The sequence below is a fragment of the Netta rufina genome, assembly GCF_964035555.1.
Source record: "Netta rufina genome assembly, chromosome: 1".
In the NCBI taxonomy this organism is placed as follows: domain Eukaryota; kingdom Metazoa; phylum Chordata; class Aves; order Anseriformes; family Anatidae; genus Netta; species Netta rufina.
Window position 1 is genome coordinate 61,401,861 of NC_140123.1, and position 27,766 is coordinate 61,429,626.

Here is a 27,766-nt window from a genome sequence, read left to right on the forward strand (position 1 = left end):
AAGCAGCAAGCTGTTCGCCACGGGTATCATGGGGTCGTAGTGTTTAAGATCTCTGTAGTGTTTAGGTTTTGCCTGTGTTGGGAAAACGACATGAATACCCACTGCCAAATGCAACCACTGCAATCCAGCAGCTCACCAGAACCGTTTATGTTGTTTTGATTGGTTTTGTTGTGTAAATAGGTCAGAACATTTTGAAAGCACAGCTGGACAACGCCAAGTAAATCCTCACTGTCAATACGGAGGGGAAGTTTAGCCTCCCTCTCCACCTCCGGCACAAGTGGCTGATAACAGATGAACATTTTCACCCAAACACAGGGGGCAAAAGCTCCCTGCAGGCTAAGCCAGGAGGTGCTGCTAGACGACAGCACTCCTCAGGATATTTTCAGCTTGTGATACTTCGACAGAGCACTGTGACTGCGGACAAAAGCCCCTGCATGTTTTTCATAACCGACAGCTGTACCGCTGGGACACACCACTCGGGAACAAGTGTTTAGCCCGGCTCTGGCAGAATCAGCAAATTCCACAGCGATTTCTGCAAGTGCCAGGCAGGAGCCAGCAGCTCGTGCAGCTGCAGCAGGCGAGGCGGCCTGCTCGCGCCTGGCTGCGGCCCAAAGGCCTCGCCACCACCAAGGGCCGCTGCACAAATCACCACGCTTTTATTTATGTATTAACGTATAACGTAGAAACTGGTTTTAGCTTTAAGACCAGGAGAGCTGATCTACAGCAAAGCCCTGCTTCCTTGATGAGGATGTTTGAAAGGACTGGATTCAAACCAGCTTTGGATAGCGGAAGACGAGTACTCAAAATAAACGTTACTTTAAATAGAGCGAGGATTGTACCAAAACTTCCTCCGCAAATAATAAACTTTCTCATGCAAATAATCTCAAGGTAGAAAGTTTACTACTTTATTTATATTCAGACTTCAAATAAGATAATTTGGTCTCCAACCCAACTGATAATGTACGCTCTTCAAAACAAAGGCATCTCTCGGGAAATGAGCAGTCCAACATGAAGCCACTCCTGCTCACTTTGCCCCTGGTAATAATAAAAACCTACTGGAGAGCTTTTCATCTTCAAAGCATTTTACAAACATTACGTTTCACATAACTCCTTCGCAATTCCGCATCGAGAAGCAACCCAAGGCACATGAAGGGCCAAGAGATTCAGAATGGTGATAATGACTATTACACTGCAAAATCAGCTATTAAAAACATGCCGAAAAATATCTGATGGAATTTTATTCTTTATAAAAGGAAGCAGAATAAATACTGCCTCCTCGTAGCACCACACCACCCTCACTTCAAGGTACCGGATGCTCACAACAGCTGCAATTACGCACCTAAGGACACCTTATAAACTCTCCTGGCTCTGCTTGTCTGGAAGTGGAAGGGCTTATCACATCAGGTTATGGCTTAGTCCCACACACAGACATCAAAGCAGCAATATTTTAAAGCTGACAGAGTAAAAATGACCACCGTGTAACTTTCTTCAGGAAGATGATAAATGGGTATCATCTCCAACTTTCCTGACCACAGGATGTAGCATAGAGAAACTCTTTCAGCTCTTAACACAGCTACAGTCTACACACAATATTTAAACATCCCCAGATTGGTTTTCTGATGCAGAAGTCAACCAGCCCCTGTAAGGAGCCCACTGTAAGGCTTTAGAGCAGGGTTAACAACCAAGCTGCCTACCAGGCACAGCCCCTGGACTGTAGTAATTCCTCAGCAGTGGGAGAAGTCATTTAGGAAAAGCTACATGGCATGGGCCAAAACCTTGCCCAGGATCATTTGGCAGCATGGATAATAATGCTCAGGTAACTGAGAATAAATATGCCTTGGCTCTGTTTAGTTTACTACTGCAGACAAAGCCAACATGTATTCTTGTTTCTCTGGGGATTAAAAAACAAACACAGAATATTTCAGAAGTACCAGCACAAAACACAAATCATATCCTCAGCTGTTTGCTGGGTGCTGTACTCACAAAAATAACTGTTACTTCCTTTGTCCCTTCATGCCAATTGCTCTGATTCCTAACCTGATTTCAAACCACTCCATTTAATTATCACCTCCACTGCCAAAGACATGCACATACAACTTAGATTAGCACCGTTTTTTTAAGCATCTATAAAAGTATGAGGTATGAAGATGATGTCCCCTTGATCAAAAGAGATGTAATCTTTAGTCTTAGATAGAGAGGGATCGAGTAAACAAGAATCATTATTGTCTTCAGGGGTGCAGAGCCATAAGATAAAGAATCATGGATTCTTTCCAGAACACGAATCATAAATGCAATACTCCTACTCTGAAGAGCAGAGCTAACACTAATATTAAAGGAAGTCAGAAGATCTATTGGGAGGCCCCAAGACAACAGCATCTGAACTTCTGCAAAGAGTGAGAGAAAGAGCTGTTATCTTCCCTGATCAAGACTTTGATTAACCAAAAGTTAGTGTTTTCACAGAACTACAGACTAGCCGAGGCTGGATGGGACCTGTGGAGGATATCTGGTCCAACTTCTGCTCAAGCAAAAGGAACCCAGGCCTATCTCCAGGCGGCTTTTGAAGGCCTCCAAGGAGGAGACCCCACAGCCTCCCTGGGCAGCCCGTGCCAGGGCTCTGTTACTCACACAGCACAGAGGTGCTGCCTGGTGTCTTGATGGAACCTCTTGGGTTTCAGTTTGTGCCCATTGACTCCTGTCATATTTATTTCCCAATTTTCTCTTGTCTTTTATTTCCCAAAATAATCTAACACAATGGGAATAATTTAGGAAGCTGAATCGAAGCCGTAACACTAGTAAACATGGATAGAGAACTACAATACCATTGTGCAGATGCATGCAATAAAACATTCTGGTGACAGATCACAGTTGCAGATTTGCAGGCAATGAACAAATCTTTAAAGAGCTATCTAATTTCCAGCTAACCACTATTATGTGAAATGTTGTCAGATACCATTTTGCAGGAAATCTAGATTATGACAGCTCACTGTTGTTCAAGCAAGCAACTAACCAAAACCCTTCCAAAACCCAAAGGCTTTGTCAAAGTCTTAGCTTGTCTGGAGAGCAACTGATAAAGCTCTGACTGCATACAGAAAAGGACTACTTACTGCAGCATAAACACGAAAATAACATCTGCAAGACAACAGAATTATTGTTTTTCAGGCAAACAGAAGAAGCTTGCATAAGCCATCTAATTCCTGTGAAGGCCAGTAGGCGAGGAAGAGTCTAAAGCTAGTGTCAAGTGTCAGAAAGATAGCCTCCTGTCAAACAATCAACTTTACACATTGTCCATTAGTCAAAGCAGAGGTAAATAAATAAGCAATCCTACAGTCTCACAGTGGGGCACACTATGAAAAAGGGCCCCACACATGTTTCTCTGATCGATCTTCCCTTGGCTGTTAGTGAGAGGCTGAGGAGACAAAGCCTCGCTCAGTTCATGAGGAGAGGACTGCAGTCTCTTGGGAAAGGAGACACAACAGCTTTATCACTTGCCTTCCTTGAACCCCCTCTGGAGACAGGGCCAAGGCATGGTGTTCAGAATCTTACATGTTTATCTTTTTGCTCTTTTTTCTGCCTTCAGAATGTAGCTTTCATGGAAAATCCTAAAGAGATAATAGCTTCCCTTCAAATTTAAACACCACCTAGTCTCTGAAATGGTGAGGACAATTTTTGTGAATTACTGGTAACTTTAGATAACTTCTACCAAACTAAAATCAGCACATGCTGAAAAAAACATTCTCTTGGCTTTCCACTCAAATTGTTTTTACGTACAAGAACAGCACCGGTTTCGTTACTGTGCTTATGACAGTAATTGCTAGATTCAGTACTGCCAAGTCTCATTGTTGCCTCTTATCTAAATGCACAGCCTCACAGCCTTTTATATCTTTTGGTTTTGAACTGGTAATAAGGAAAATAAAAACTTTAAGCTTTTTGCTCTTCGGGACTCTTCTGTATTTCACTATCACACAGTAAAAAATGATATAAGACAGTTCTGTAGATCTTTATCTTGGTGAAAGTTTGCTGTAATAACCTTTCCAAAAAAAACAAAGAGCCTGAAAATAGATGGTGACTATTGCCCTAAGATCACCCACAGTTTCTAAACATCTTCCAGAGCAGTTTGTAACAGATATTTGATAGTTGCCATCTGCTTGAAAGTCTGCTCGAGCTGGTCACTGTCCAGAGTTGGAGAACACTTGACAGCTAGGGCCTGAAACATAACTCCCCTCTCCAGCCCCCCAAAACAAAAAGAATTTTGCTGTATGCTGTATCTTATTCAAAGGGTGGCTTTCACCCAGTGATCAAAAGCTGTCAAGGCAATAGCTTTAAATTATCACAGAAAGGTCTAAACACAGCAGCTTTCCCCGTGAATGACAGTTACTGTCATTGCTTTCTAGAAGAGGGAAAAGGAACAACGATGAAAAGCTGCAGCCTTGTCAAATTCTACACGGAAACAAGAAACTGAAGCAAAGTCAGCATGGGTATAACTGGGAGCTACGGAAATAGTAGATAACCACAAATGACAGCGCGTACAGGAGGCAGCAAGACAGCAGCTTTTCACATTTGTTTTAGGCAGGTGGAATCACCTAGGTAATCCGAGTAATCTTCGGTTTGGGCTTGGTAAAATGCCAACCAGTGGGACCTCCTGCTAGAGAAGGTCAAGGGACACGACTGCTGTCACCCGATCAACCACACGGCTCCTCACAGGAGAAGGTATTTTTTTAAAATTCTGCTCATTATCAGTGTGCACTGGGAATGATTGAGCCCAACTCCAAATGCATTAAAATGTATCGTTGCAAAAGTCTGTTATGTAAATGCAGACAAAGACATTTTAAGTGGGCAGTTTCAAAAGCCAACCTGGAGTCTTATCTTCAAAGATGAGAAAAAGTCTCTGATCTGAGGATGAAAGAGTTTTGGTTTTGTTTGTCCAAGCACTGCAGGTAATTATATTAACGTGAATCAAATGCTAGACCTGCTGACATTTAGATCCTGTCATATTATAAAGTACATCAAAAGAGCAAAAGACGGGACATAATGTGTAGCTCTAGAATTTAGGTGGTTATCTCAGAAAGCTAATTATTAACTATTGTGGTAAACCTCAGGTGAAGTCATTATTGGAAAATGGGCAAATAAGATAGGGAGAGAGATTATTCTCCAAAGGTTAGGTCAAAGGAATTACAAGCAAAACCAAACAGTGCAAAAAATGAGCATAAAATTAAAATAATCATATATTCCCAGAGTAGCTGTATTTCTCCATGTTTAAATCATCGTTCTTGTAAATTAAATCCAAGCTTCCAGAAGCCCAAACTTTTCACGTGGCATCTCTCAGCCCCTTGAACAGAACTGGAAATAACAGCTTGTTCTAGGAAACCTCATTGATCCCATAATCAACTCATGGGATCCAAGCACTTCTGCCAGGCAGAGTCAATCTCAGTGATGAGAGTGGTGTAAAGTTGGTTGGATGCAATTAGAGACCAAAAAGACGTATTTAGAGAAGTAAGATTAAAACGCCTAAAACAAAGTGACAGGGAGGAAAGTGACAAAAAATGAAAAGCAAAGGCCCTAATGAGGGAGGGATTGAATAATATTAAAACCAATTATTCCTTTTCTGCTACTGAATAACCAGGCATATGTGATAGGCTTCATTCACATATTAACAGCAGGCAAGAACAGCAAGCCAGCAGCCAGGAGGAGCAGTGGTATTCCAGGTTCACGGCCAGAGACTGCCCTTTATGTGCAGACACCACAGTCTTCACTTGCTGTATTCCACCTTCAAGAGACTGTGAGCGTGGATTACCTATCAAGGTACGTATTTGGAAAAAATGCCTTGGTTACCCTATCATACCTTTCACATTGTAATAATGACGACAAAACCCCAAACATATTCCACAGCTGCTACAAAGACACCAAAGACCCTCATTTCAGGCACAATATCTGTCTCACCAGGCACTGGGCACGTACATTGTCAACACACTACAGGCATCGGAGCCAACCACAGCCTCATTAATAACAAACCTAAATACATTACACAAACGGGGTCACCTCTCTTACGCAGAGCAGGGCCTCATATCCTGCGAGAAAGAGCCCCAAAGGAGAAGCAGCTATCGCTTCAATCTATTTTCTGAGATTTCTCACACAGACATGACGACAGCACTCAAGGGCAACCTCATCCGGCCTCGTAAAGACACCACAAGTACCAACACAATTATTTCATGGCCTTCATTTAGATATATCCAAACCTTCAAAGCAGTTATAGTACATTTCGATCTCAATCACATTACCAATGTAATATTACATCACATCACCAACGTGCGTTGCAGCGATCCACCCCAAAAGTATCATGATAACCAAATGTCTCAACTCAGCTGTTTTCATATTTCAGAGTTAATGGAAGCAGTCCTGCCCTATTAATACTCCCTATAACTGACTTGGTAAGTAGAATCTGTCAAAAATCCCTCCAAACAGACTGCAATCAACCCAAACCTGTGATTTTAAGTGACAGAATGAAGCTGGGATGACAATGTAACTTTCCTCAGAAGGAAGCAGAATTAAGATGTCCCGGGAAAAACTAATGCATGTTATTTTTACTATGTTGGCTGATAAACAAAGTGACAAGTTTATATTACATTGGTATCACTCTCTAGTTTACATTCTGCTCTTAAGGTACAGATGATAGTTGAATCTGTACCTGGAAGGCTTGAGTACTTCAAGTCAGCTCTCTACACCTGAAAAGACAGAACAAGTCTCAGCCCAAACATGTTTTGGTGATTGTCAGCTGGAAAAAAAGAATGAGATCCTAACAGCTTCAAATAATAAAGAAAAGCAAATACCATCATGCCTTTCTTTACTCAAACTCAAGAAAAATTACATACCAAAGAAATCAAATCGCAGTGTCAAATCATAGCAGCATAGCAAGTAGGAAGAATTAGCAAGAAGGATGAATTTGACCAGGACCTAACCCGAATACAATGCACCTACACATGTATATTTCTTTTTCTGACATATCAAGATACAGCAACAGCAGAGCGACCCCCCACAGTGCAGTCAAAAATGTTTTACTACATCTTCCATTTTGAGGTGATAAAACATCTGTAAGTTTTCATCTGGGATAAGGAGCCCTGCCAACAACAGGGAGGAGAGGGGCTATAGCATGAGGTGAACACATCTCCTTTCTTTTACTCACTTGGCAGCACAAAACAAAGAAACAGCAGCTTTTTTGAACAAACTCAGTTTATCAGGAGCTCACTATCCATGATTCGCTTTCACGTTTTTTTCCAATTATCAGATCACGGACAACATCAGGTAAAAACAAGTAAATACGTCCCAGCAACCACAGCCTAAGCTAAGCTTCTTCGTTAATGGTAACCGGCCTCATGAGTTTTATCCTCAATCATTTTTATTTCAAAGTGAGAAAAAAAAATAAATCTTTTTCAAAATCCAAAGCAAGAGTTGAACTCTGCAATCATCTGTAAGACTTCTGGTAATTCTGTCAATCTTTCCCAGTCCATATAGACCCATAGCTATGACCAGCTGGGAGAAAGGTATTAGACCTAAATCTGTATTTTGTTTAAGGAAGGTTTTTTGTTTGTTTGTTTGTTTGTTTTTTTGAGAATGGAAAAACTGCATGAGTTCTTCTGGACCACAAGAAATGTATGACCTGACACCTCAGACAGCTTCTCTGATAAAACTCTGCGGAACAAGGAATATACAACTATTGACTTCACAAATACATTTGACAAGAAGGTTATAAGTGGGTTACTCAGTAGTATCTTGTTCTTTCTAGGCCTATGAAGAAGGAAAAGATTACAACAAAAGTCCTCGTAAGAGGACTTAGAGGTGAACTAGCAGCATAGATTTACTCTTACCTCCTTTTAAAATATAGCCAGCTCTGTTCGTATAGCTCATTTAACTCTGTGATCACTGACCTATCAAGACAGTATAAGCTAACCCAAGAAACGTATCCAAGTAGGCTACTCAACCTGACCTAAACCTAGGAATTAACAAAGGCAATATAAACACACTCCTGAAAACTGTCTTCTAGAAAGTTCCAAGCATTAAAGCATGAAAGTCTGTACATATCTGCAGCAAAGATCCACACAGAAAATGCCAAAAAACCTTGGCTTTTGCATTTCAATAAGTTTTATCTTGTCTGTATTTGTGTAGAAGTTATGGTAGGAGCATGCTAACAGAGAAAACGGAGAAACGTAGCACAAAACACAGGTGGTGGTGGCAGGAGCAAGGCAGCCATGACCAAGCCTTGGTATACTCCACTATTCGAAAGACCCCGACTTCTGCAATACATATTTCTCAGTTCTCCACTGGAAAGCAAAAAGTCAGTCAGCAGAATTACTGAACTGGCTAGCTGGTTAATTTTTAATTAATGCTTTTATTAATACCGTCATTGTTGAAGGGACAATAATGCCTTTGAGAGAACCCCTGACTAAGAAGGAAAAGCTGCTATTGATAATATTGACAACTCATTGTCCCACGAAATACAGCTATAATTTTTCAGCTCAGGCAGTGAGGACACAGAGCCAGGTGTTAAAGCTTCCTCTTCCCAGATCCCAGGCTGCAACATGCAGTTCTGGCTCTCTTACCTTCAGAGAATGAAGTCACGAGATAAAAATCACACAGAAACTTGCATTCTGGGTGTTTCTAGCATGGGATGTTACACTACAAATGAATCTCAGAATGATCTGGGGCTGCAGCCACACCAAATTGCCCTGGTAACACTGCAGTGTTGGATGCCCGTTTTCATAACCCTTCTGCAATCCTACTCAATCCTCCTCACAAAACATTCTTCATATCCTCGAAGTGACAGACGCATGCCAAGGACCTGAAACACAACCGCACAACTTGTAGCTCTCACACGCCTCCGCTAGTCATGTTGTCACACACCGGCTACTGCAGCTCGAAGGAGCCCCTGCGTTCAGAGGTGCTCTCTCCTTAGGGCGATCCCCCCTGAGGCGAAGGCAGATACCCCCGAGAGGTAGCAGCAGCCAAGTCACCGAGGAGATGATAAAATGTCAGACTCCTGGCTGTACAAAATGGCAGTTGAACCCTGGCAAGGCGCCAAGTCGCTCAAACAGCGAATCGAGAAGTCCACAGGGCCATAATTATGATTAGCATAATAAGAGAGCGCTACAACAGCTACCTTGTTACTCTGAAGGGTCACGGAAAAATTATCACAAAGCAAAGTTTTAGGGAGGGACACAAAAGACAACAATGACGTAGCTGGGAGGTTTTTACCCGGAGTTTCTCCCATGCATGAAGCGTGGCCCGGGAGAAAGTACAAAGGCTGTGTAAGAGATCAGGCTCTGAATCAGGAGCAGCCAGCCATGCGAACACAACTCCAACTCCTCTTCAACTTATAAAAGATCATACGAGAAACGTGACACGGAAGACAAAAGGATTTCACCAGAAAAATAGGCGGCTTGTGTAAATTTGAATTAAATACGGGCTCAAGACAGTCAGGCAGGATTCTTTCCTTTCTAACTAAAAAAGGCTATTTTCTCCTTTCTTCAGATGAAACAGAAGAGATAAAAATAACAGAAATTTAACTGACAAAATTTGAACATTCTGGTATTCACATTTTTTCACTCTGAATGTCATATAAGCAATATTTACAGAACCACTGATTCATGCAATTAGCCAGCTGTCTGGGTGAAATTAATCAGTTATAACAAAAGTGTTAGACATTATCATTGATTTTCAGACTTAATGCTAAATGGCTACGAAAATTTTTAGATTCATCACACTTTGTACAGGAATTTATAGAAGAGCTGAAGTTTAAACTCAAAAGTTCTTTTTGCAAACAGAAGAATAAGGGTTTTCATTGAGATCTGAATTGCACAGAAGACACTGATTGAGAATCTGCATATAAAAACGCACATATTTAGCAGGCACAGTTTGGTCCCGACAAGCAGAAATGCTACTGTTTACACAGTCACTTCCACTTTTGATTATGCTGCTTCTGTTTTTCCTATAAGACTTTTCCCTTACCACAGATAGCTCAAACTAAAAATGCTTCTTGCGAGGCAAGGTCAACCATTCCCATAGAAGGCAACTGTACGCTGTATCCCAAGTGGCACTCACCAAGACAGCCTAAGTTACAAGCTAATATACTGCCATTAAGATTTTCCATCCCATTTGTTACGATATGGTATCAGACAAAACATCAACTCAAGATCTGCCTTTTGGATTTTAGAGGCTAAAGCAGCTGGACTTGTAAAAACCCTACCCTGCTACCTTCCCCTTGATCTCAAATTCCCTGTGTAAAATCCACAAAGTCAAGGGTTTTCTAATAAAAATAAAAATCAACCCTTGGCATCTGTTTGACTGACCTCTTTCTAAGCACCTTGTTCTACAGACAGGAAAGAAAACCACCTTTAGACTGTAATATACTTCTTTCAACTGCTACAGCTTCCAATTGTAGGCATCCCCATAAGGGAGATATTCTACTTCTCACACACCAAAATATTGCTACTGTCATAAACCTTTCCTGACAGAAATATCTGGCAAATATGGTTTTAAATATTTTTTTTTTTTTTTTTTTCTAGCTTTGCTATGTACACCAATGGACTTTAACACACACAAGCTAAGCTCAGGGCCATAAAGGTAAGGCACACATCCTAAATCTCATTTACAGTGTTCACTGTATACCATTGCTACACCTCATTGAAACAATCTATTCTGTTAAAATTTACCAACTGGTAGCACATTTCAGAATACAAATTCAGGGAAGTGCATGCTGATTTTCCCAATTAGGACAGCCGCTTATCAAACCTGTCATCTTCACGTTAATAAACCTTTTATTTTAAGTAAGAACATCCATTTATTCCCAGAATTGCTGCGTATCTAATGCAAGATGCTTACGAAGAAACATGCAAACAACTGCCCCTCTTGCCCAGTAATGTCAAGCAAAAGACTATAGACAAAATAATGAGAGGAAATATACACTACTGTTAAATATTTTTTGGACAGAAGAAGCAGGAGAACATACTCTATTTGTCTTTCAAATGCAGATTCTAAAATGCTGACTTGTAGTGAATCTTAGCTCTGGATTTTGCTACTGCTCACATTTAAATGCATTACGATCACAAAACACGTCAGCAAGTAGTGGAAAGCAACATCGGATACTACTTTACAGTACTGATAGTACTCTGATAGTAATGAAAAACTTAACAACTGATTCAACTGATTGTTCTGCAACAAATACCTATCTGTTTTTAATGAAAGGACAAAAACAGGCTTTTTTTTGTACTCTTCATCTCACTCATACTGTAACTAAGAAAAAGAAATGACATAAACTAATCAACTGTCAGACTGAAATGTTCAAACTAGTAATCTATACTTGTTCATTATATATATATATACACTCATTAAAAAAAAGGTAAGTCACTTACAGGACAGGATGAACAATCAGCTCTGGACTATATGATTTGATTACTGTTGCTGCATCTTTGGTACAAAACACGTGGGATAAATCTGCACCCTAAAAAAGAAAAAAAACAAAAACCAAATAGAATCATCAATTCTGTACTTAATAACAACTTAGTCATTCCAAAGCTTACTCAGTAAATAGTTCATCTACTATCAAATTCCTACTTCTTGGTGGTTGAAGCAAACTTTTTGTATTTTTTCTATTTTGGCTTATCACACCATGCAATGTTTTGGAGAAAATTTATACAATTTTTTTGCATCTACCTTCCAAAATGTGTTTTTTTTTTTTTCTTTTTTTTTCTGTTTCTCAACAAAAGGATGGCCAAAAACACAGATCTTGAACTTTTACTCGCTTGAGCATCGTTTCTCATTTCAGATTACCAAAGACTAAAACAGCACATGTACAATAGGAAAAAAAGGCAGGAGAACATAATTGAATAAGAGATAAGCTGCACTAGAGAGGAAAAGTAATACTGTAATATACTTGCAAAATATAGCTGTAACAATCTACAAGTACTATTCCAGTCCTACCATTTTTACTCAACAGGCCAAATCCACAGCAGATAAAGGCTGGCACAGTTTCAACAGCTTCCCTTCAGTTAAATAAAGCTGAGGAGTTTAGCCTCAAACTTCCACTATGAACTCAAAAAATCCAAAGTACACTTAAAAATTATGTAAGCAGTGACCAGAAAGCCTTGTCTGCTATTTGTCTTCCATGCTGCAATTTCACAAGGTTAAGGAAGTGTCTCCTCTGCTTTACTTCTACACGTTTAATATTTCAGGTTTCTATGCAATTCTTAAATTTGATCCTATGGTTCCTCCTATGCAGATGTAATGAGCTGCGACCACGCAACTTCAGCAGAAGACCTCCTGGTGTACTACTGTATTTGCACTTAGTGAACAGAAAGCTGAGTGCTTTAGCATTTTATAAGATGCCAATTTAATAAGATTATTAAATGATATCATTTCAGTTTTAGGATTTTTTTTAAATCCTTGAGGGACTGCATCTTTTGGGGGGAAAGAGGAGAGAAAAGATCTAAACATGCCTTCAGAAGGAATAAACATATGCGACGAAAAGGAAGTACTGAAAGTGCTGGTACACAAATAGAATATGTGTATGTGAAAAGTAGATATACGTTATATAAGCATGACTTGTTTATATTTGTATAATCACAAATGTATTTCGGTAGTATGCTGTAAATATATTTTTAGCCAGTTAATATGTCACTAAAATCACTTCTAGGAAGAAAAAACATTGGGAAATACTTCTGCTAGAGCTTATAATGTAAATAAAATGTACTACTAAAAAAATACATTAAATTTAACCAACTATGGTCAGACTTACAGCATCCAAGAATTTTATTAGCTTAAACCTCTAAGTTTTGAAAGAAAGTTACTTCATTCAACACACTTAGCAAGTATGGAAAGAAATTCTGAAGATTTCTGACTGCCACACTGAAAATGTAACTTTAAACACTCATCTAAAGATATTTGAGAAACTATTTCAGCAACTTTTCAGATTTCCTATCTGAGCCTCTGATAAAACAGTTCTCCCCTAAAATCTTCATTTTTTTTTTTGACTTAGCTCTAATTTTACCTTATACAGAGGAAATACTTCCAAGAAACAGCAAGTGACACACACTTACAAAATATTTCTACAAATCCAGAACTAAGAATTTTCTTTGTTAAATAGAAGACCTTTTAGAACTCCAATTTCAAGTACAGCACACAGCAAATGCTTTTTAAAAATGGCACTAAGCCAACATAACTGATGAAAAGTTCACTTTGGATTGGTGTAGAACACGTACCGCTTTGAGAGCTGTAATTGCAGCAAAATATGGTGCTCCCGTGTATCTAGAATGAAATACAATTTAGGTTAGGAAGCACATTCATGAGGTTAGATAATCTGGAAATCACTCTGCCATAATGAAATCTCAAATTCAAGGGTAAATTAAAAAAAAACAAAACAAAAAAAAAAACAAACAAAAAAAAAACCAAAGCTCTCTCTTTTGTTTGCTGTCAAAGACAGACTAAATCCTGCTATACTGAAGCCAATCTCAAACCTTGCTTTGATTTGAAAGTAGCCAGGATTTCACCTTGGACACCTGATCTTTTCACAGAAATATTTATAAAGATTATGCCATAAAAAAGCAAACTCTTCTCAGACAATCGTCTTAAAAGTTTGGAGACAGACAAACAAAACAATAGTTGAGCACTGTTTGCGAGCCAAGTCTGGGATCCTTGACCTAGATCAATCCCATCTGGTTTTAGATGCTGAACTGAAGTACCTAAACTGGGACTACAGTTGTCCTGAATTCTCTTTATGAAGACTGAAAAGAGGGATATGGGCAGAATCATCCTCCAGAGGTGTCTGCTTCTACCACCAGATAAGAACCTAAGTCCAGTAGACCAACAGGAAAACTAACTCCTGGCTAATCAACCTAGCTATAATATAGCACGTTTGCTCGTTATAGAATGTTTATTAATGGCAGATCTCCAGCAGCAGATCTCTTTTACAGAAGATGCCACCTCTATTTCAAAAGGGGAAAATGGAAAACAGGAAGGTATAGTGGTTTGTGCAAAGTATTGTGCAGATTATTGAAAGTGACCAAGAAACTGAACAGAGGTTTTATTTCTTGGTCAGTACAATGTTTAACTGGTATACATTGTATTTTTTTTTTTTTTTTTTGAAACATTCTATTTCTAGCACTCCAAAACATCATACCTCAGGGTATTGATAGATTCTAGGAAATACCACAGTTCATCAAAATAAAAAGCTCACAGTGACACAACATTCTATTCCTCATTTAAGAGATCCAGTTCCCAAGATACCAAAATACAACAAAGATCAGCTGTGCCACTGTCTTAGTCTATTTACTTCTACAACCTCATCACGCAATGGGAAAAGACATTAATACTGAAAGTAAAGACTGTTAGGGTAGTCAAAAAAGACTGAGAGGGTAGACACAGACACCAACCGCACTCAAGTTTCAACACAAGTTTCAACCATATTCCCTGCCAAAGTTTTGCATCACAACCTTAGGGCAACGAGCTCTTTCATAAGCATGCACGGTCACAATGATGGACTAGTAAAGCCCTCTAGAAAATTCTCCTCAGGTGAGCTCGAATGGCTTCCAGAAGCAGCAGTGATATCCACAACCTCTTGAAAACAACGCTCAGATTTCTGTTTAACTTACTCTTGACATCCTCCAACAATGCCTATCCGTCCATCTTGACCTTTATGCCTTTTCCCTGTTAGAGGAGGGATAACGTTGCGCACCAGCTGAAAAATATTCTCCATATCCTTCAGAGTGTGTGTTCGGTGCAGTGAAAAGGTTCTCTCTATAACTGAAAAAGAAAGAAGTCTTACTGTAAAACATGTTCTTTTTTAAACTAACATGAGCATTTAAGTACTCAAACACCAATAAAGTCACTCGAAGATATACAAATGGACGTACTTGTAAAAACCAAAAGCGTTACCACCTCAAAGCCTTTAAAACACCAAGTAAATAGGGAAGATGATCATTTTTAAAATGAATTTAGCGTCAGAGGCGGTGAACATTCTCACTGCTCACAGTCCTAGCTTAGAGCTCAAGTACAGAGAGAAACAACAGCCCAAAATAGTTACATGTACATTTTGCAACTCAACTATCGTCAATCTGAAATCACTTCCATAATTAAGCTCAACTGAAATAGGTACACTCAGTAAGGACTAAGCACATCCAGACACGGAGCAAGCACAGAACAGCTCAAACCACATTTTATATTTATACCCTACCTTATTTTCACTTCCCCTTAAAGACTTCCACACCTCAGCAGAATCGGGGCCTAACTCACTGCTCTCATTTTGGCAGGTGGCTACGAAGCATAATGCAAAGTCTTTCTGCAAAACTATAATCCACTGCACTAGATGCAGCAAGCATTACAAAAATAACACAAACAAGTTTGAGCTGTAACGCAACTACTGATCTCTGATGCAAGGTTACATTTGACACTATGTATTAAAACAGCTATACACTCCAAATGCTGTATGCTCAAATTACTGTTTCAAAAGACTACGAAAATTTAGCAGAAAATAATGTATCAGCAATTACAACTAAAGCAAATTAACGTTTACCTATCACGGGACAAAACAGAAGACCAGTACTTACATCAATGACGGTTTAACTATAAATTGCAGTAAATAAAGAATAAACTCTTGTATTTCAACAAAACTCATTTACTGTACAAGTTTGTTGAGAAGAGTGGTTTATTTAAACATTATATTTTACTTCTTCACTTTATCCACGTTTCTTTTTTTTTTTTAACAGATCTCCAAAAATATTTCAAGGAACTGCTGCATATTTATAGAAAATTACATAAAAAATAGCTCCCACAATTGTCCTGATTTCCACTTGCACAAAATTTAGTAATCCCACCCCTCAACCCCAAAAACTGGAGGAGAAAGAAGAGAAAAAGATGTGCCAGAAAATTTGGACATAATAATGAAAAAAAAAGTAATAAGCAAGAAAACTATCTGCACGCTATCAGCAGAAAGCATCTTTTTCTCCATCCTTCACAAAATCTAAACCTAAACCTAATCATCAGCAATAAAATGCTTTAGTATTCAATAATAATAAATACTCCTTGCTGATCTTTTGCTTCTAAAATCCTCCTATAATACAGGCATTCTGCTTCCACTGAGGTAAAAATATTTATATATATATATATACACATATATATTCACGTGTTGGATTACGGCCAATGTAGCATTGCAGCAACCCCTAGTAAAACAAAACACTCATCTCCTCTGGAAATAGGGCAGATTAATTTCTTTAAATCACACCTCGTACATTAACTGGTTTTCAACCTCACATTAAACATCCATATCGTACACCTTAGGAGGACTTGAGAAACTCCTCTGTTCCTTTGCTGCTGATTTTTGTTCGATTGTAAATATAAAGTGATTATGTAATAAACAAGAAGAAAAGGGAATCATGCTGAAAGACATTCTTCGTGGAGCCCCACTTACCTACATAAACACTAAGGCATATTTAGCTATCAACAACTGCAATCCTAACTCCTTCAAAGATGTGTTGCCTGAAGCGTGATTTTTCACATTACAAACACTTTCTTTCACCTTCACCATTTGAAAGGTTAGGAACCTGAGTTTCTCATTACTACAGTTAAACATAAAGCATTTTTGCACAGTGTATTACAGCTGTACAACCTGTATGGTGAAATCCAGCAGGAGAAACTAGACTGCAGTTTCGATCCCATACAAATGATAAAACTCCTTCAACTTTTGGCAAGAAAAAGAAACATTTTAGAAGCAATGGTAAAGCCTTGTAGGTACCATCACCCCAGCTGAGCACCTCAAATAACTTCCTTGGAGATTTTCTAAAGCACTTTAGGTTTCCTTTCCTTTAAAAGTAAAAGCAGTGTTTGAAACACAAAATCCATAAACACGCTGTAATTTATCAATAAGTCTTTTGACATAGAGTATTGCTACTGATCAACTAGCCGATCAAGAAGAAACACAACTGAGTCACCTAGCCTAAACCTGTACAGGCCTGAACACACAGTTCCTGATCAGTTTTACAGGGAAATGCCAGAATATTTAACATAGAACTGAAAAGGTTTCAAGGTCCTCTCAAGAATCAGAGCATGCCCTTTATGTTCTGATGTGCAGGATTATTATTCTATGCTGTGGATTTGGGTGTTGTTTTTTTCTTTTCAAACCACAATTTCTTTTTCCAGCAGTGTGAATTTCAGTATTACAATGAGACTTGTTCCAAGACAGCAGGCTACAACCACTGAGTCCCAAGCTGACTCTGGTTTCAGCACTGACAGAATACCCGTTTTCCTCCTGCCCATGAAGTCTACCTCCACATACAAAGAGACTATGATAAAGATAAGTGACACAGAACCACAGAGCTCAGAAGTCTGTTAATGAATGCTAATATCTGATTATCAGCTTCTGGCCCACACATAAGTTACAGAAGAAAAAGGTCTGCGCATAAACACCAAGTCTAGAGTTCTTGCTTTGCCTTCTTCTCTAAAATAAATTCAGGCCCCCCAAGAGTTTATAGATGAACTGGTATAGAATAAAAATACATGCCAGTATTTCCATCTTGTACTGCGCCTCCTACAGTAATATGGTGTTTAATTAAAAGATAGGATTCAGAATACATATTTAAAGAAATTTATTTTAAAGCTGGACTTTAACATTTGGCTTACTTGAGCGTAAGCAAAATTCAAGTCTTTTCCCAATCCTGGAAAAACGTATGCATACCCTTAATTTCACACACTGAATTAGGCCTACTAATTTCAACAGCAGCAGAATTTCTGCTACAACATACCCATTTCCACATCCTTTTCAGCAAACGTACTACTTGTCTTTTATATATAAAACTTCTCCTAACTTTGTTTTACAGACACGTGAATGTGGAAAGAACTCCCCGATGTTTACAGGGTTTCAGAAGTGTTACTTCACTCATTAGAGTTTGTTATAACTAACGCATCTATGTTATATAATCAGTACAATGGTGCAAGTGACAATTTCGCTTTACATCAGACAGACACCTTCACCACGGTATTAAATAATTCCAACTACCTTTTATTTTGAAAAGCTGCTTACTAACAGGGCTTTCACATCGAACCTTTAAAAAAACACAGCTTTTATTTATGCTATAGAAGGAAGTACCTATCGGTGGAGAAAGTGCTGCTGTCACAGCATTATAATTAAAGTTATCCCCATATGAGCGATGGTTTGCCCTCTGAGGTGGACTCGCTGGTATAGATTGTGACCTTTGTGATACCGTAGAAGAAATTCCTGCCAACATCTGTCCCAACATCTGTAACATCTGGAGCTCTCGAGCATGCTCAGCTTCACGACGCTTGTCCTCAATTTTGAGCCTCTGCTCTTCGTATCTGTAAAATTTCTCTTCTGTATCCACGCTCTGTTGCAGAAATTTTTCCATCATTTTATCCAACGTTAAATTTGCATGGCGTTTTTTTGATCTTTTGGGCTGATTGAGAGGTGGAGTAACAGTAGGAGCACTTATTTCTTTAAAGCCTAAAACAAGAGGAGAGAGAATTATCTTTCTGGAGGACTAAGAAGAAAGCACCCAAAAAATCTCCCTGCGAGATGTGGACCTAATGTGTCACTAAGTTGTTATTCTTCTCAGTGAGAACTGTAATTATTTCAGATATTTGTATTTCAGAGTACCAAAGCAAAAAACCTCAAGCTTCTACAAAGTCGCAAAGGTAGCACAAAAATCACGCAGACATCTTTTAATTGTTGTAGTACTAAACTTCAACAATGGGAGTCTTTTTGATCTCGTAAAAAGGTTTAAGTGAAGGCTATTAAACAGTAGAGGCTCATTTGTGCATTGCAGGTAATTACATTAATCTAAATTGAGTTTCAGTCTGTTGGCATTCTGGATTTGCATTTCAAAAGGACATTAGTGTAAACAACCCTTTGATGGGGTTTATGTGTAAAAAGAAGGTTGGTTAAACGTCAACCAATTGGCTGATTCCTCAGTGATGTCAACTGCTGAGGACAGGTTCACGTTTGTATTAAAAACACGGCTCTAATCTAGCTTCAAAACAAACAAATAACGCTGCCCCCCCACCTCCACGACACACACACAGAGCCGGGGGGAAAGAAGGAGAGGGGAAGGGGCAGGCTTTATCTGAAGACTTCTCCTGTCTGCCAGCAGCCTGCTGAACTTGGAGGCAGGCTTTCCGAAACAACCCAAGCCGTTAATTACGTAAAAGCTACCCCTAGCTCTCTGGCCCGTTTCTGCCACAATAAGCAGATTTTTTCCAGGCATTATCTTCATCATCATCGTAATGCCGCTTAGCGGGACCGCACGTCAGCCGAAGGGAAGGGGAAAATCCTCCGGCGAGAGGCGCTCCCTGACGCCTCGCCTCACCTCCGCTGCCAGTCGGCTTCCCCCTGCTCAACCCCAGCCAAACCTCCTCTCCTCGGGGCCTCCATCCCAGCGGCGTCTCCCACCTGCTCCCCTCCCGGGCACCCTTGGGAGGCCTGGAGGAGGCGGCAGGTTCGGGAGCGAGACAGAAGCGGCCGGAGGGGAGGCCGCCCGCTACTCACCGTCGCCCGGCGGCACCGGGATGGCGAAGGGGGGACACTCCACCTTGATGGGGTGGTCGGCGTAGGACGAGCACTCGCCGGAGTCCTCGGTGAAGTTGTCGCGGGGGGACTCCAGCTCGCCGTCCTCGTCCAGCTCCGTGTCGACCTCGCGGCTGTTGTGCGGGGTGCCCGGCGTGGGCGGCCCGCCGTGGGGACCCAGGGGCTGGGGGCCGTCGGGCAGCGGGGCGGCGGGGGGCTCGGGGGCTCCGTCGGGGCCCCCCCTGCAGCTGAGGATGCGGTCCATCTCGTCGTAGTACTTGCAGATCTTGCGGGCGTGCCCGTTCTTCTTCAGCCCGTCCCGGGCCTGGTAGTACTGCCTCTTGAGGCCCTTGATGCGGATGCGGCACTGCTCCGGGGTGCGCTCGAAGCCCAGCTCGGCCAGGCGGCACGCCACGTCCCGGTACACATGGCTGTTGCGAAAGTTGCCGTCCAGCGCCGACTGCACGTCTGCCTCCCCCCAGATCTCCAGCAGCGCCCGCGTCTCCAGGTCGGACCAGAGGAAGCCCCGCGTGTTGGTGATCATCCTCGGCCGGCCGGGGTCACCGCAATGGCCGCGCGCCGGGGAGAGGAAGGCAGGGAGAGGGAGGGACGGAGGGGAGGAGGAGGAGGAGGAGGGAGGGGGCTCAGCGCCCGCTCGCCGCTCGCCCAGGGGGCGCCTGCACCAGCCCCGGCCCGGCAAGCGGCGGGGAGCCGAGCCCCGGGACCCGCATCCCAGCCCGGGCCGCCGCCCGCACGCCAAACTTTTCCCGGCGCCGCCGCCGCGGTCACCTGCAAACAGGGAGGGAGGGTTCCAGGGGGGGGGGGAGTGGGATACAAAAATAAAAAAATAAAATAAAAACCCCCTTCCCCCGCCGCTCGCTCGCTCGCCCTCCGCCGAGAACAACGAGGGAAGAAAGGAGGCGCAGCCGCCGCCGCCCCGCTCAGCCCAGCGCCGCCGCTCCCCCGCCCCGGGCTCCTCCGGGAGCAGCAGCAGCAGCAGCAGCAGCAGGACGGCGGCGCTGCCCGCACTCGGAGGCCCGGCTCATGGCAGCGCCTCCCTCCTCCTCCTCCTCCTCCTTCCTCCTCCTCCTCCCCCCCGTTCCTCCCCCTCCCTCCGCAGCGGAGCGCGGCTGCCCGCACGGGCACGGCCACCCTTGCACACGCCATCCCCTCGCACACCTTGCACACCGGGCTGCCCGCGGGCACACGCACACCCCCATTTTACGCCCACCCCCATCCCATCCCATCCCAGCAGGTGCCCTCCTGCTCCGACCCGCTGCGGGGACACCGCAGCCCCGCGCCCTCCCCCGGGGGCTCCCCGCTTACCTCGCCGCAGCGCGGGGCCACCACCGCCACCACCACCACCCACCGCCGAGCGCGCAGGCAGGCGGCGCACCCAACTCATGGGCTCGGCTTCCGCCTCCGCGCCGCGCCGGGGCTGGGGCCGGGGCCGAGCCGCACCGGGCAGGGCAGGGCAGGGCCGGGCTCCGCGGCCGCCCCTGCCCGGCTCCGCTCCGCGCCTCCCCGCGGCGCCCCGCGGCCATCCTGCCCCCCGCCGGCGGCAGCCAATGGCGGCGCGGGGCCGCGCCGAGGCGGTGGCCGCGCCGGTAATGGCCGCCCGCGGCCCGCTGGCGGGCGGCTGCCTCAGGGCGGGCGGCCGGGGCGCTGCCCGGGGTTGTCTCCTCAGCGGTGAAAAACGCAGCGGAATTACCGTTTTTATTCATCGCCGCCAGCCTGGGGAAGCTCCTCGCCACCCTCATCTCCCCCGGCTTTCCGGGGAAACCTCCGATTCGGGAGCGTGATACGCGGCGGGGTTGCTATCTATATCCCAGACACGTCATCTTAGAGCACGGTTCTTGTAAGATTTTCTTTAAAACGCGCCCAAGCCGGTGGAAATACCCACTAGTGTTCATCTCTGGTCCTACAGCACCTACATAGTCAGCGCAATACATCAAAATACAAGAAAAACCGAATTTTTTAGGCACGAGATACCTGAAACGTTAAAGCTCAAAATATTCCTAATTTCTGCCCTACGCTTCTGGGTATTCCCAGCAAGACTGTTGTTAGTAGCTCAGAAGAGCTTCTGGCCTAATTAGAAGTAAGATGTCAACGTCTCGATCAATATTTTGCTAGGATGAAGACAGACAACATTGTCTTTTACAATTTTTCTTTACACACAGGATGTGGACAAACAACCTGCTGTATTTGCCTGGACCAAACCCAAACAAATGATTTGTGCCCTTCAGCTTTGGACGCATCGTTTTAAAAAGCCATGCTGTCTGCAAATTGCAAGACAGACGAGCTGGGCTTTTAATAATCCAGATCGGACAGTAACACAGGTACCGAAGCAGAAACTTGGATGCCTGACAAGTGCACTGTCAAGTTTTAATTTGTTTGCTGAAAAGTTACTCTTCTATAGGTCCCAGTATCTGATATGATTTTAAAACTAATACCAGGGCAGTGAAACTTGCCTTGTATTCAGTCAGCACAAGTAATGCTTTTTACCCTTTGGTTATTTAACTGTACCACAACCTAAAAGGTAGGTTCAATGGCAGATCATGCTTAGCTTTCACATGAATTCTAGCCCCCAAAAGAATTACCAGACTGTTGAACATCACGTTTCTTACACACATTTTGATTCCAACTGGAAGAATGAAGGCAAAGTAGATTTCCTGTAATGCCAGCACCAATTTAATGTCCGGGAAAGAGGGGGAAACGAACAATGCAGATGTCTTTTTTGATCCCATCAAGTATTTCTAGCTCCACTAAAAACATGTTTTGTGCCCAAAAAAAGAAAAAAAAAAAGGAAGAGAGATAGAATTGTAATGTTGTTCTTCACTGTCTTCTCTGGTTTCCTTCATAGCAGAGTAAGTTCTGATGTTTTAGAACCCTTACTATTTTTTTGGGGATCAGTGGTGTTTCTGGGACCCAATTCTCAAAGTGGAGAAGAAAACCTAAAGGTTGTACTATGTGCTTCCCATATGCCAAACTTGTTCATGCTGTTATACACAACCCTTAACATCAACTAATCTAGTCTCACCATACTTGATCTGTGCATTAGCAAACACGAGTGTAAAACCTTTGAACAAAACGTATTGCCACTCTTCCAACATTCTACTGCTCTGCATCTAACTCTAGTTACATTATTTTCGTATTGTACTGGCTGCTATTTCCATACATTGTACAGTGTGAATCCACAATTACTAGTGCTATCTCTGAGCCCAGCATCAGGACTGTTACTTAACTGGGGGATGAGGCAGGAAAAAAGAGCCATTTATAGAACTACAGAAGATAAAAGGTAGATGAGGTGAGAGTTCACATGCCCAACAGAGAGAAAATGCAACTGCAAGAGGCACTGATTTCTTTGGGTAAATACTGTGTGTGTGTTTTTTTTTTTTTACTGAGTTCCCTTTTCTGACAGGTCCGTCCATTTGTCTGCTTGTTCATCTCTCACATGAAGGAAGGGAATGACTGTGCAAACTTCCCTTTCATACTTTGGATTAAAATCCTTCTTGCTTCATTGCTGGTTTCTCTGTTGCTGGCCCCTAGCTCTTGATGTCAGCTTTCAGTTCCAGCATTTTATCCCTTTTGTAGCTGCACTGTCACCGCAACATAGCTTTCTCATTAGTGGAATTATTACTGCAAAGAAAAGCTGGACATCATTGGCCTACCTGAAAATTTCCTACTCCTGCCAAAGCAGACAAGCAATTGGAAGTTTTACTTAGTAGTAGGTGGCCATGGTCGCTGACAGCAGTTGCTTGCTGAGAACAGAATGTATATACAGAGATGAGGTGAAATATGGGCTGTAAGCTAGATGTAGAGACCCCCAGATCATGATCACTCTGGACCATTGTTCTCATCTGCAGGCTCCTGCTGAATCTCCATTCACAACTGCTTTCTTTTTCAGGTCACTTTGTGCCTACTCAGTCCTTGCCATTTATTTGGATCCTGTGATCCTGCCTACCCAAGCCAATCCAAGGTGAACGTGGACAGCAGGTGGCAACAGCAGAGCTTGCAACATCCTTTGATTGCATTCTCCATTCAAATAAATGTCAACCTGTATTGCAATCACCGCTTTAGGTCAGAAAAGCATATCCATGTTAATAATTGCAACAGAAGGTTTAATTGTGTGGAGTGAGGGAATGGAGGAACTCAGAAGTAGTAAGTAGCTTGGAGCTGCCCATAAAATATGACCTAAGATATTTTTTGTTGTTGTTGTTGGAATGGGAATGTGAAAGCATTTTTCATCATGAAAAGGGTGAAAAACTGAAAAGTCTTTATTTCATCTGAATGTTTACCTAGTTAAATTAGGGGTTGGAATTGACAGTAGTAATAGAGAAGACAGCAGTGCTGTAGGTGTTACGATAAAGAAATAAGGAGCCAATTCTGCAGGTGTTATGATCAGTTAAATTTACTGCCATGAAAGTGAGTGGAACGAGCATGTTTTACAACAAATGTTGTGGTTTTCTTAGTACAGGACAAAATGGATTTTTATACCGTTTAATTTTATTCTCTTAGTTTCGATGTCTCTCTAGGCTGTGAAGAAACTAAATGTTTTTAGTTGAATAAGACAACCTGAAGCTATAATTATTCCTGCCACTATACTTCTGTGTGTCCTTATATTCAGGAGAGAGGACAGCAGCAAAGAATTCATGACAAGCACTTACTATAACACAACATACTTTGGTTTGCCTGCAACATTTACTGAACAGGAATACCACATGGCCTGAAGAGTGGAAAGGAAACTGTAAATGGGAACAAGTTTACTCACACTTGATTAAGTAGTTTGTAATAATTTAGTCTCTACAGTTTCTGTAATTCTTCATACTTTTATGAGTGGTACAGATATTTCTGCTTTTAGACATATTGAGTATGATAACATTTTGAATCCTGTGCATCACTAGATATTTTTTGTTTTATACAAAGTGGGCAGTAAGGTCTTTTAATTTTACTAAGTGTTAATGGTGAAAAAAGCAGGTAACAAGGAAACTGTAAAGAGAGTATTTCTGTTTTTTCTTCTTCTTAGAGCAGTAAATATGAATGACCTATGTACTGCAGTAAAAGTGAAGATGTTTTTGGGGGGCTTACCCAACTGATTCAAACAAGTTCCTGATACCTGGTGCAAACAAGCATACATACAGTTGCACGACTCTTAAGCAACATCCAAAAAGTTAAAGCAAATGGTTTATTTTGGTAGCCTTCTATCATGGGGTTACAGCATTGGTGGACAAGGTTTGAGCAACTGACATAATCTACCTGGACTTGTGCGAAGCATTTCACACTGTCCTGCACCACATCCTTGTCTCTAAATTGGACAGACATGGATTTGATGGATGGACCACTCAGTGGGTAAGGAATTGGCTGGATGGTCCACTCAAAGAGCTGTGGTTAATGGCTTGATGTCCAGGTGGAGACCAGCGATGTGGTGCTCTTCAGTGTGGGAGTGTGGCCGTGGGGATCAAGCCCCATGGCTGGTGATAACATCAGGCTCTTAATGATGAGGCCATGAGGAACTTAGAGAGTTTAGAAGGAACAAAGAAGGGTGATTCAGGAGATGCCTTGCTCTCTGGACTGCTTGTTCTCCAGCCATTAAGGCATGGAAGTTGCTGGGTGTTTGCTGTTGCCAGGATGTGGGCCTGTGCAAACCTCATGAAGTTCAGCTAGGCCAAGTGCAAGGTCCTGCACCGGGGCCGGGACAATCCCAAACTCAAATACAGGCTGGGCAGGGAACGGATTGAGAGCAGCCCTGAGGAGAAGGACCTGGGGGTAGTGGGAGACTCAGCAGGAGCTGTCAATGTGCACCTGCAGCCCAGAAAGCCAACCGTATCCTGGGCTGCATCAAAAGCAGCATGCCCAGCAGGCCAAGGGAGGTGATTCTCCCCCCCCCCCGCCTTTTTTTTGTGAGACCCCACCTGGGGCCCTGTGTTCAGCTCTGGGGCCCCCAGCACAAGGAGAGCACAGGAGTGTAAGAACAAGTCTAGAGGAGGGCCATGAAGATGGTCACGACCTGGAGCACCTCTCCTATGAGGACAAGCTGAGGGAGTTGGGGTTGTTCAGCCTGGAGAAGAGAAGGCTCCAGGGAGACCTTACAGCAGCCTTCCAGTACCTAAAGGGGGCTACAGAAAAGCTGGGGAGGGACTCTTTTTCAGGGAGTGCAGTGATAGGACAAGGGGGAATGGCTTTAAACTAAAAGAGGGTAGGTTTGGGTTGGAAGAGACCTTAAAAATCACCCAGTTCCAACCCCCCTGCCATGGGCAGGGACACCTCCCACTAAGATCAGGTTGCTCAGGGCCTTGTCTGTCCAACCTGCTTTTGAACACCTCAAAGGATGGGGCATCCACAGCTTCTCTGGGCAACCTGTGCCAGTGCCTCACCACCCTCTGAGTGAAGAATTTCCTCCTAACATCTCTTCTTCAGACTGAGCCTGATAGCTTAGCTTGAATATTGTACATACAGGAAAGTAAACCCCTTGCACAAAACGCAGCTTTCTGGGCCTTTAAGAGAGACATAGATTCTCAAAATGATGGACAGATTTGTAAAGTATAAATTGGTTTTACTTTAACTGACACATTTCACTTCAGCCTGGGAAACACAGAGTATACATTGAACATAACTGCTAGGAGAAGACTACAAGCTATATTCACAAAGGGATTTGAACACTGAAAGGTTCCTCTTTCAGGTACCTTGCTTTCCATTTTTTTCCCTGTAATATATTGCTAGTCATCTCACACATCCAGTATATCAAATTTAGTGGTGTCCCCAGGTGTTTCTGGAGACTTTGTAGTAGCTTTCCGCATAATGCCCTAAACCTTGCATTTGTTGTCAATCTCAGATTGCTGCATGCCATGGGTGATGTCTTTGCCTCCAGCTGCTTCTAGAGCTCTGCATAATCTTGTTGCTCAAAGGGAAAAGCTGCAGTTCTCTTTTCTCCCTATGAAAGCTCTTCAGGTTACATATTCCTGAGATCTCGTACATGAAAAATATACTCCAGTCCTCAGTAAGTCTTCTCTTCAGTATACAAGTATTATAATTTAACACGTGTTCCTGAATTTGATTACAGCATCCTTTACTGGAAAGGTAGCATATATGGAAGTGTATTATTTCACTCTAGTTGCCACAGCTGTATAAATGCATGGCTAGCAAAAAATCATTTTCTCAATGCTGAGGCCAGCTCTACGAGTTTTATTGGTATAATTAATCCTACTGGGGGAAGGGAAGGTCATTTAAAAATAAAAGCCAAAATAGGGCAAAAGTTGTAGGGTGCATGTAACTGTCGCTATAAAGACAACACATCAGAGCGATGATTTTCCTTGCTATATGGGAATAACTATCCCAGCATAAAGCACTTTCGTACAAATATGACCATAGATGTATTAGGAAGTTGGGATAGGAGGGGAATTTTATTACTTTAGATCTATCATGATAATTAAAACAGTACCTGTTTCTGACAGATGAGCCCCAATTAACCTATGGAAATTTTAAATTACTTCATTTGGCCAATGCTTTTCCACACATCCCTTCCTGTGAAGTAAAATAAACTTTTCAAAAACACATTTCCATTTTCTGCCCTTCACTATCATTAACGCCTTTCCCGGGAAGGTGTACTGTGTCAGTGAACAGTGCTCTTCTGCTAGTACATTTGCACAAAGAGTAGTTAATGAGAGCGCAGCAAAGACCAGGAGGGGCAGGAATTTTGTGTGTAAATGTGGGAAGGAGAGTGTTGAAAGATGGTTCCCCAGAACTAGGGCTGACAAACACCAGGTGTCCAGAAAGCTGATGTGTGGCTGGAGATTAAGAGAGGTGGGTAGCTGCTCAGCCCGTGAGCTGCTGCTGCTGCCTCTGGGTTCACATTAGAAGTGATCGGGCAGCTCACAAAGCCCCTGCCCCATTCCAGGGTCATCACTCCTTACCAACTACCCTCCCTGCATTGTGCTCTCCCACTGTCTTCCAATGCTTTCCACCAAAATTGGCCTTGATCACAGGTTGAAATAAGATTATTAATTTTATTTTTGCTCTCAGTAAGTAAAGGGGAGAGGTCTCTGCATGCCCACACAGAAATCTTGCTGCCTGAGGCCACCCAATGGTGTTGCCCAGCTCCAGAGCCTTTCCTCTCCCCCTGTGCCTGCCCACTCAGCCCTTTCCCTCGATGGCCATATTGCCAGCTGGCTCCAGCTTCTCCTGCCACACACTGAGGCTGTCCACTTTGACCTTCTG

At 42.6% G+C, this 27,766-nt stretch overlaps 1 protein-coding gene across 2 annotated transcripts in view; it reads right to left on the reverse strand.

Annotated features, from left to right (window-relative positions):
• The window catches only part of NAXD (NAD(P)HX dehydratase), a 49,533-nt gene extending 28,204 nt beyond the window's left edge, over nucleotides 1-21,329 (reverse strand). Inside the window, exons 1-6 of one of the 2 annotated variants that reach the window (XM_084296187.1) lie at nucleotides 21,264-21,329; nucleotides 19,535-20,341; nucleotides 18,122-18,493; nucleotides 14,634-14,784; nucleotides 13,245-13,290; nucleotides 11,400-11,488 (exon numbers count right to left, since the gene is read on the reverse strand). In XM_084296187.1, the coding sequence (XP_084152313.1) occupies nucleotides 11,400-11,488; nucleotides 13,245-13,290; nucleotides 14,634-14,784; nucleotides 18,122-18,493; nucleotides 19,535-20,341; nucleotides 21,264-21,312 (1,514 nt within the window). In that variant the 5' untranslated portion in view covers nucleotides 21,313-21,329. Of the gene's footprint in view, nucleotides 1-11,399; nucleotides 11,489-13,244; nucleotides 13,291-14,633; nucleotides 14,785-18,121; nucleotides 18,494-19,534; nucleotides 20,342-20,878; nucleotides 21,072-21,263 lie in introns of those variants that run through there. The other variant, XM_084296186.1, reaches the window with a different exon arrangement.
• Between the last annotated feature and the right edge of the window lie 6,437 nt (nucleotides 21,330-27,766).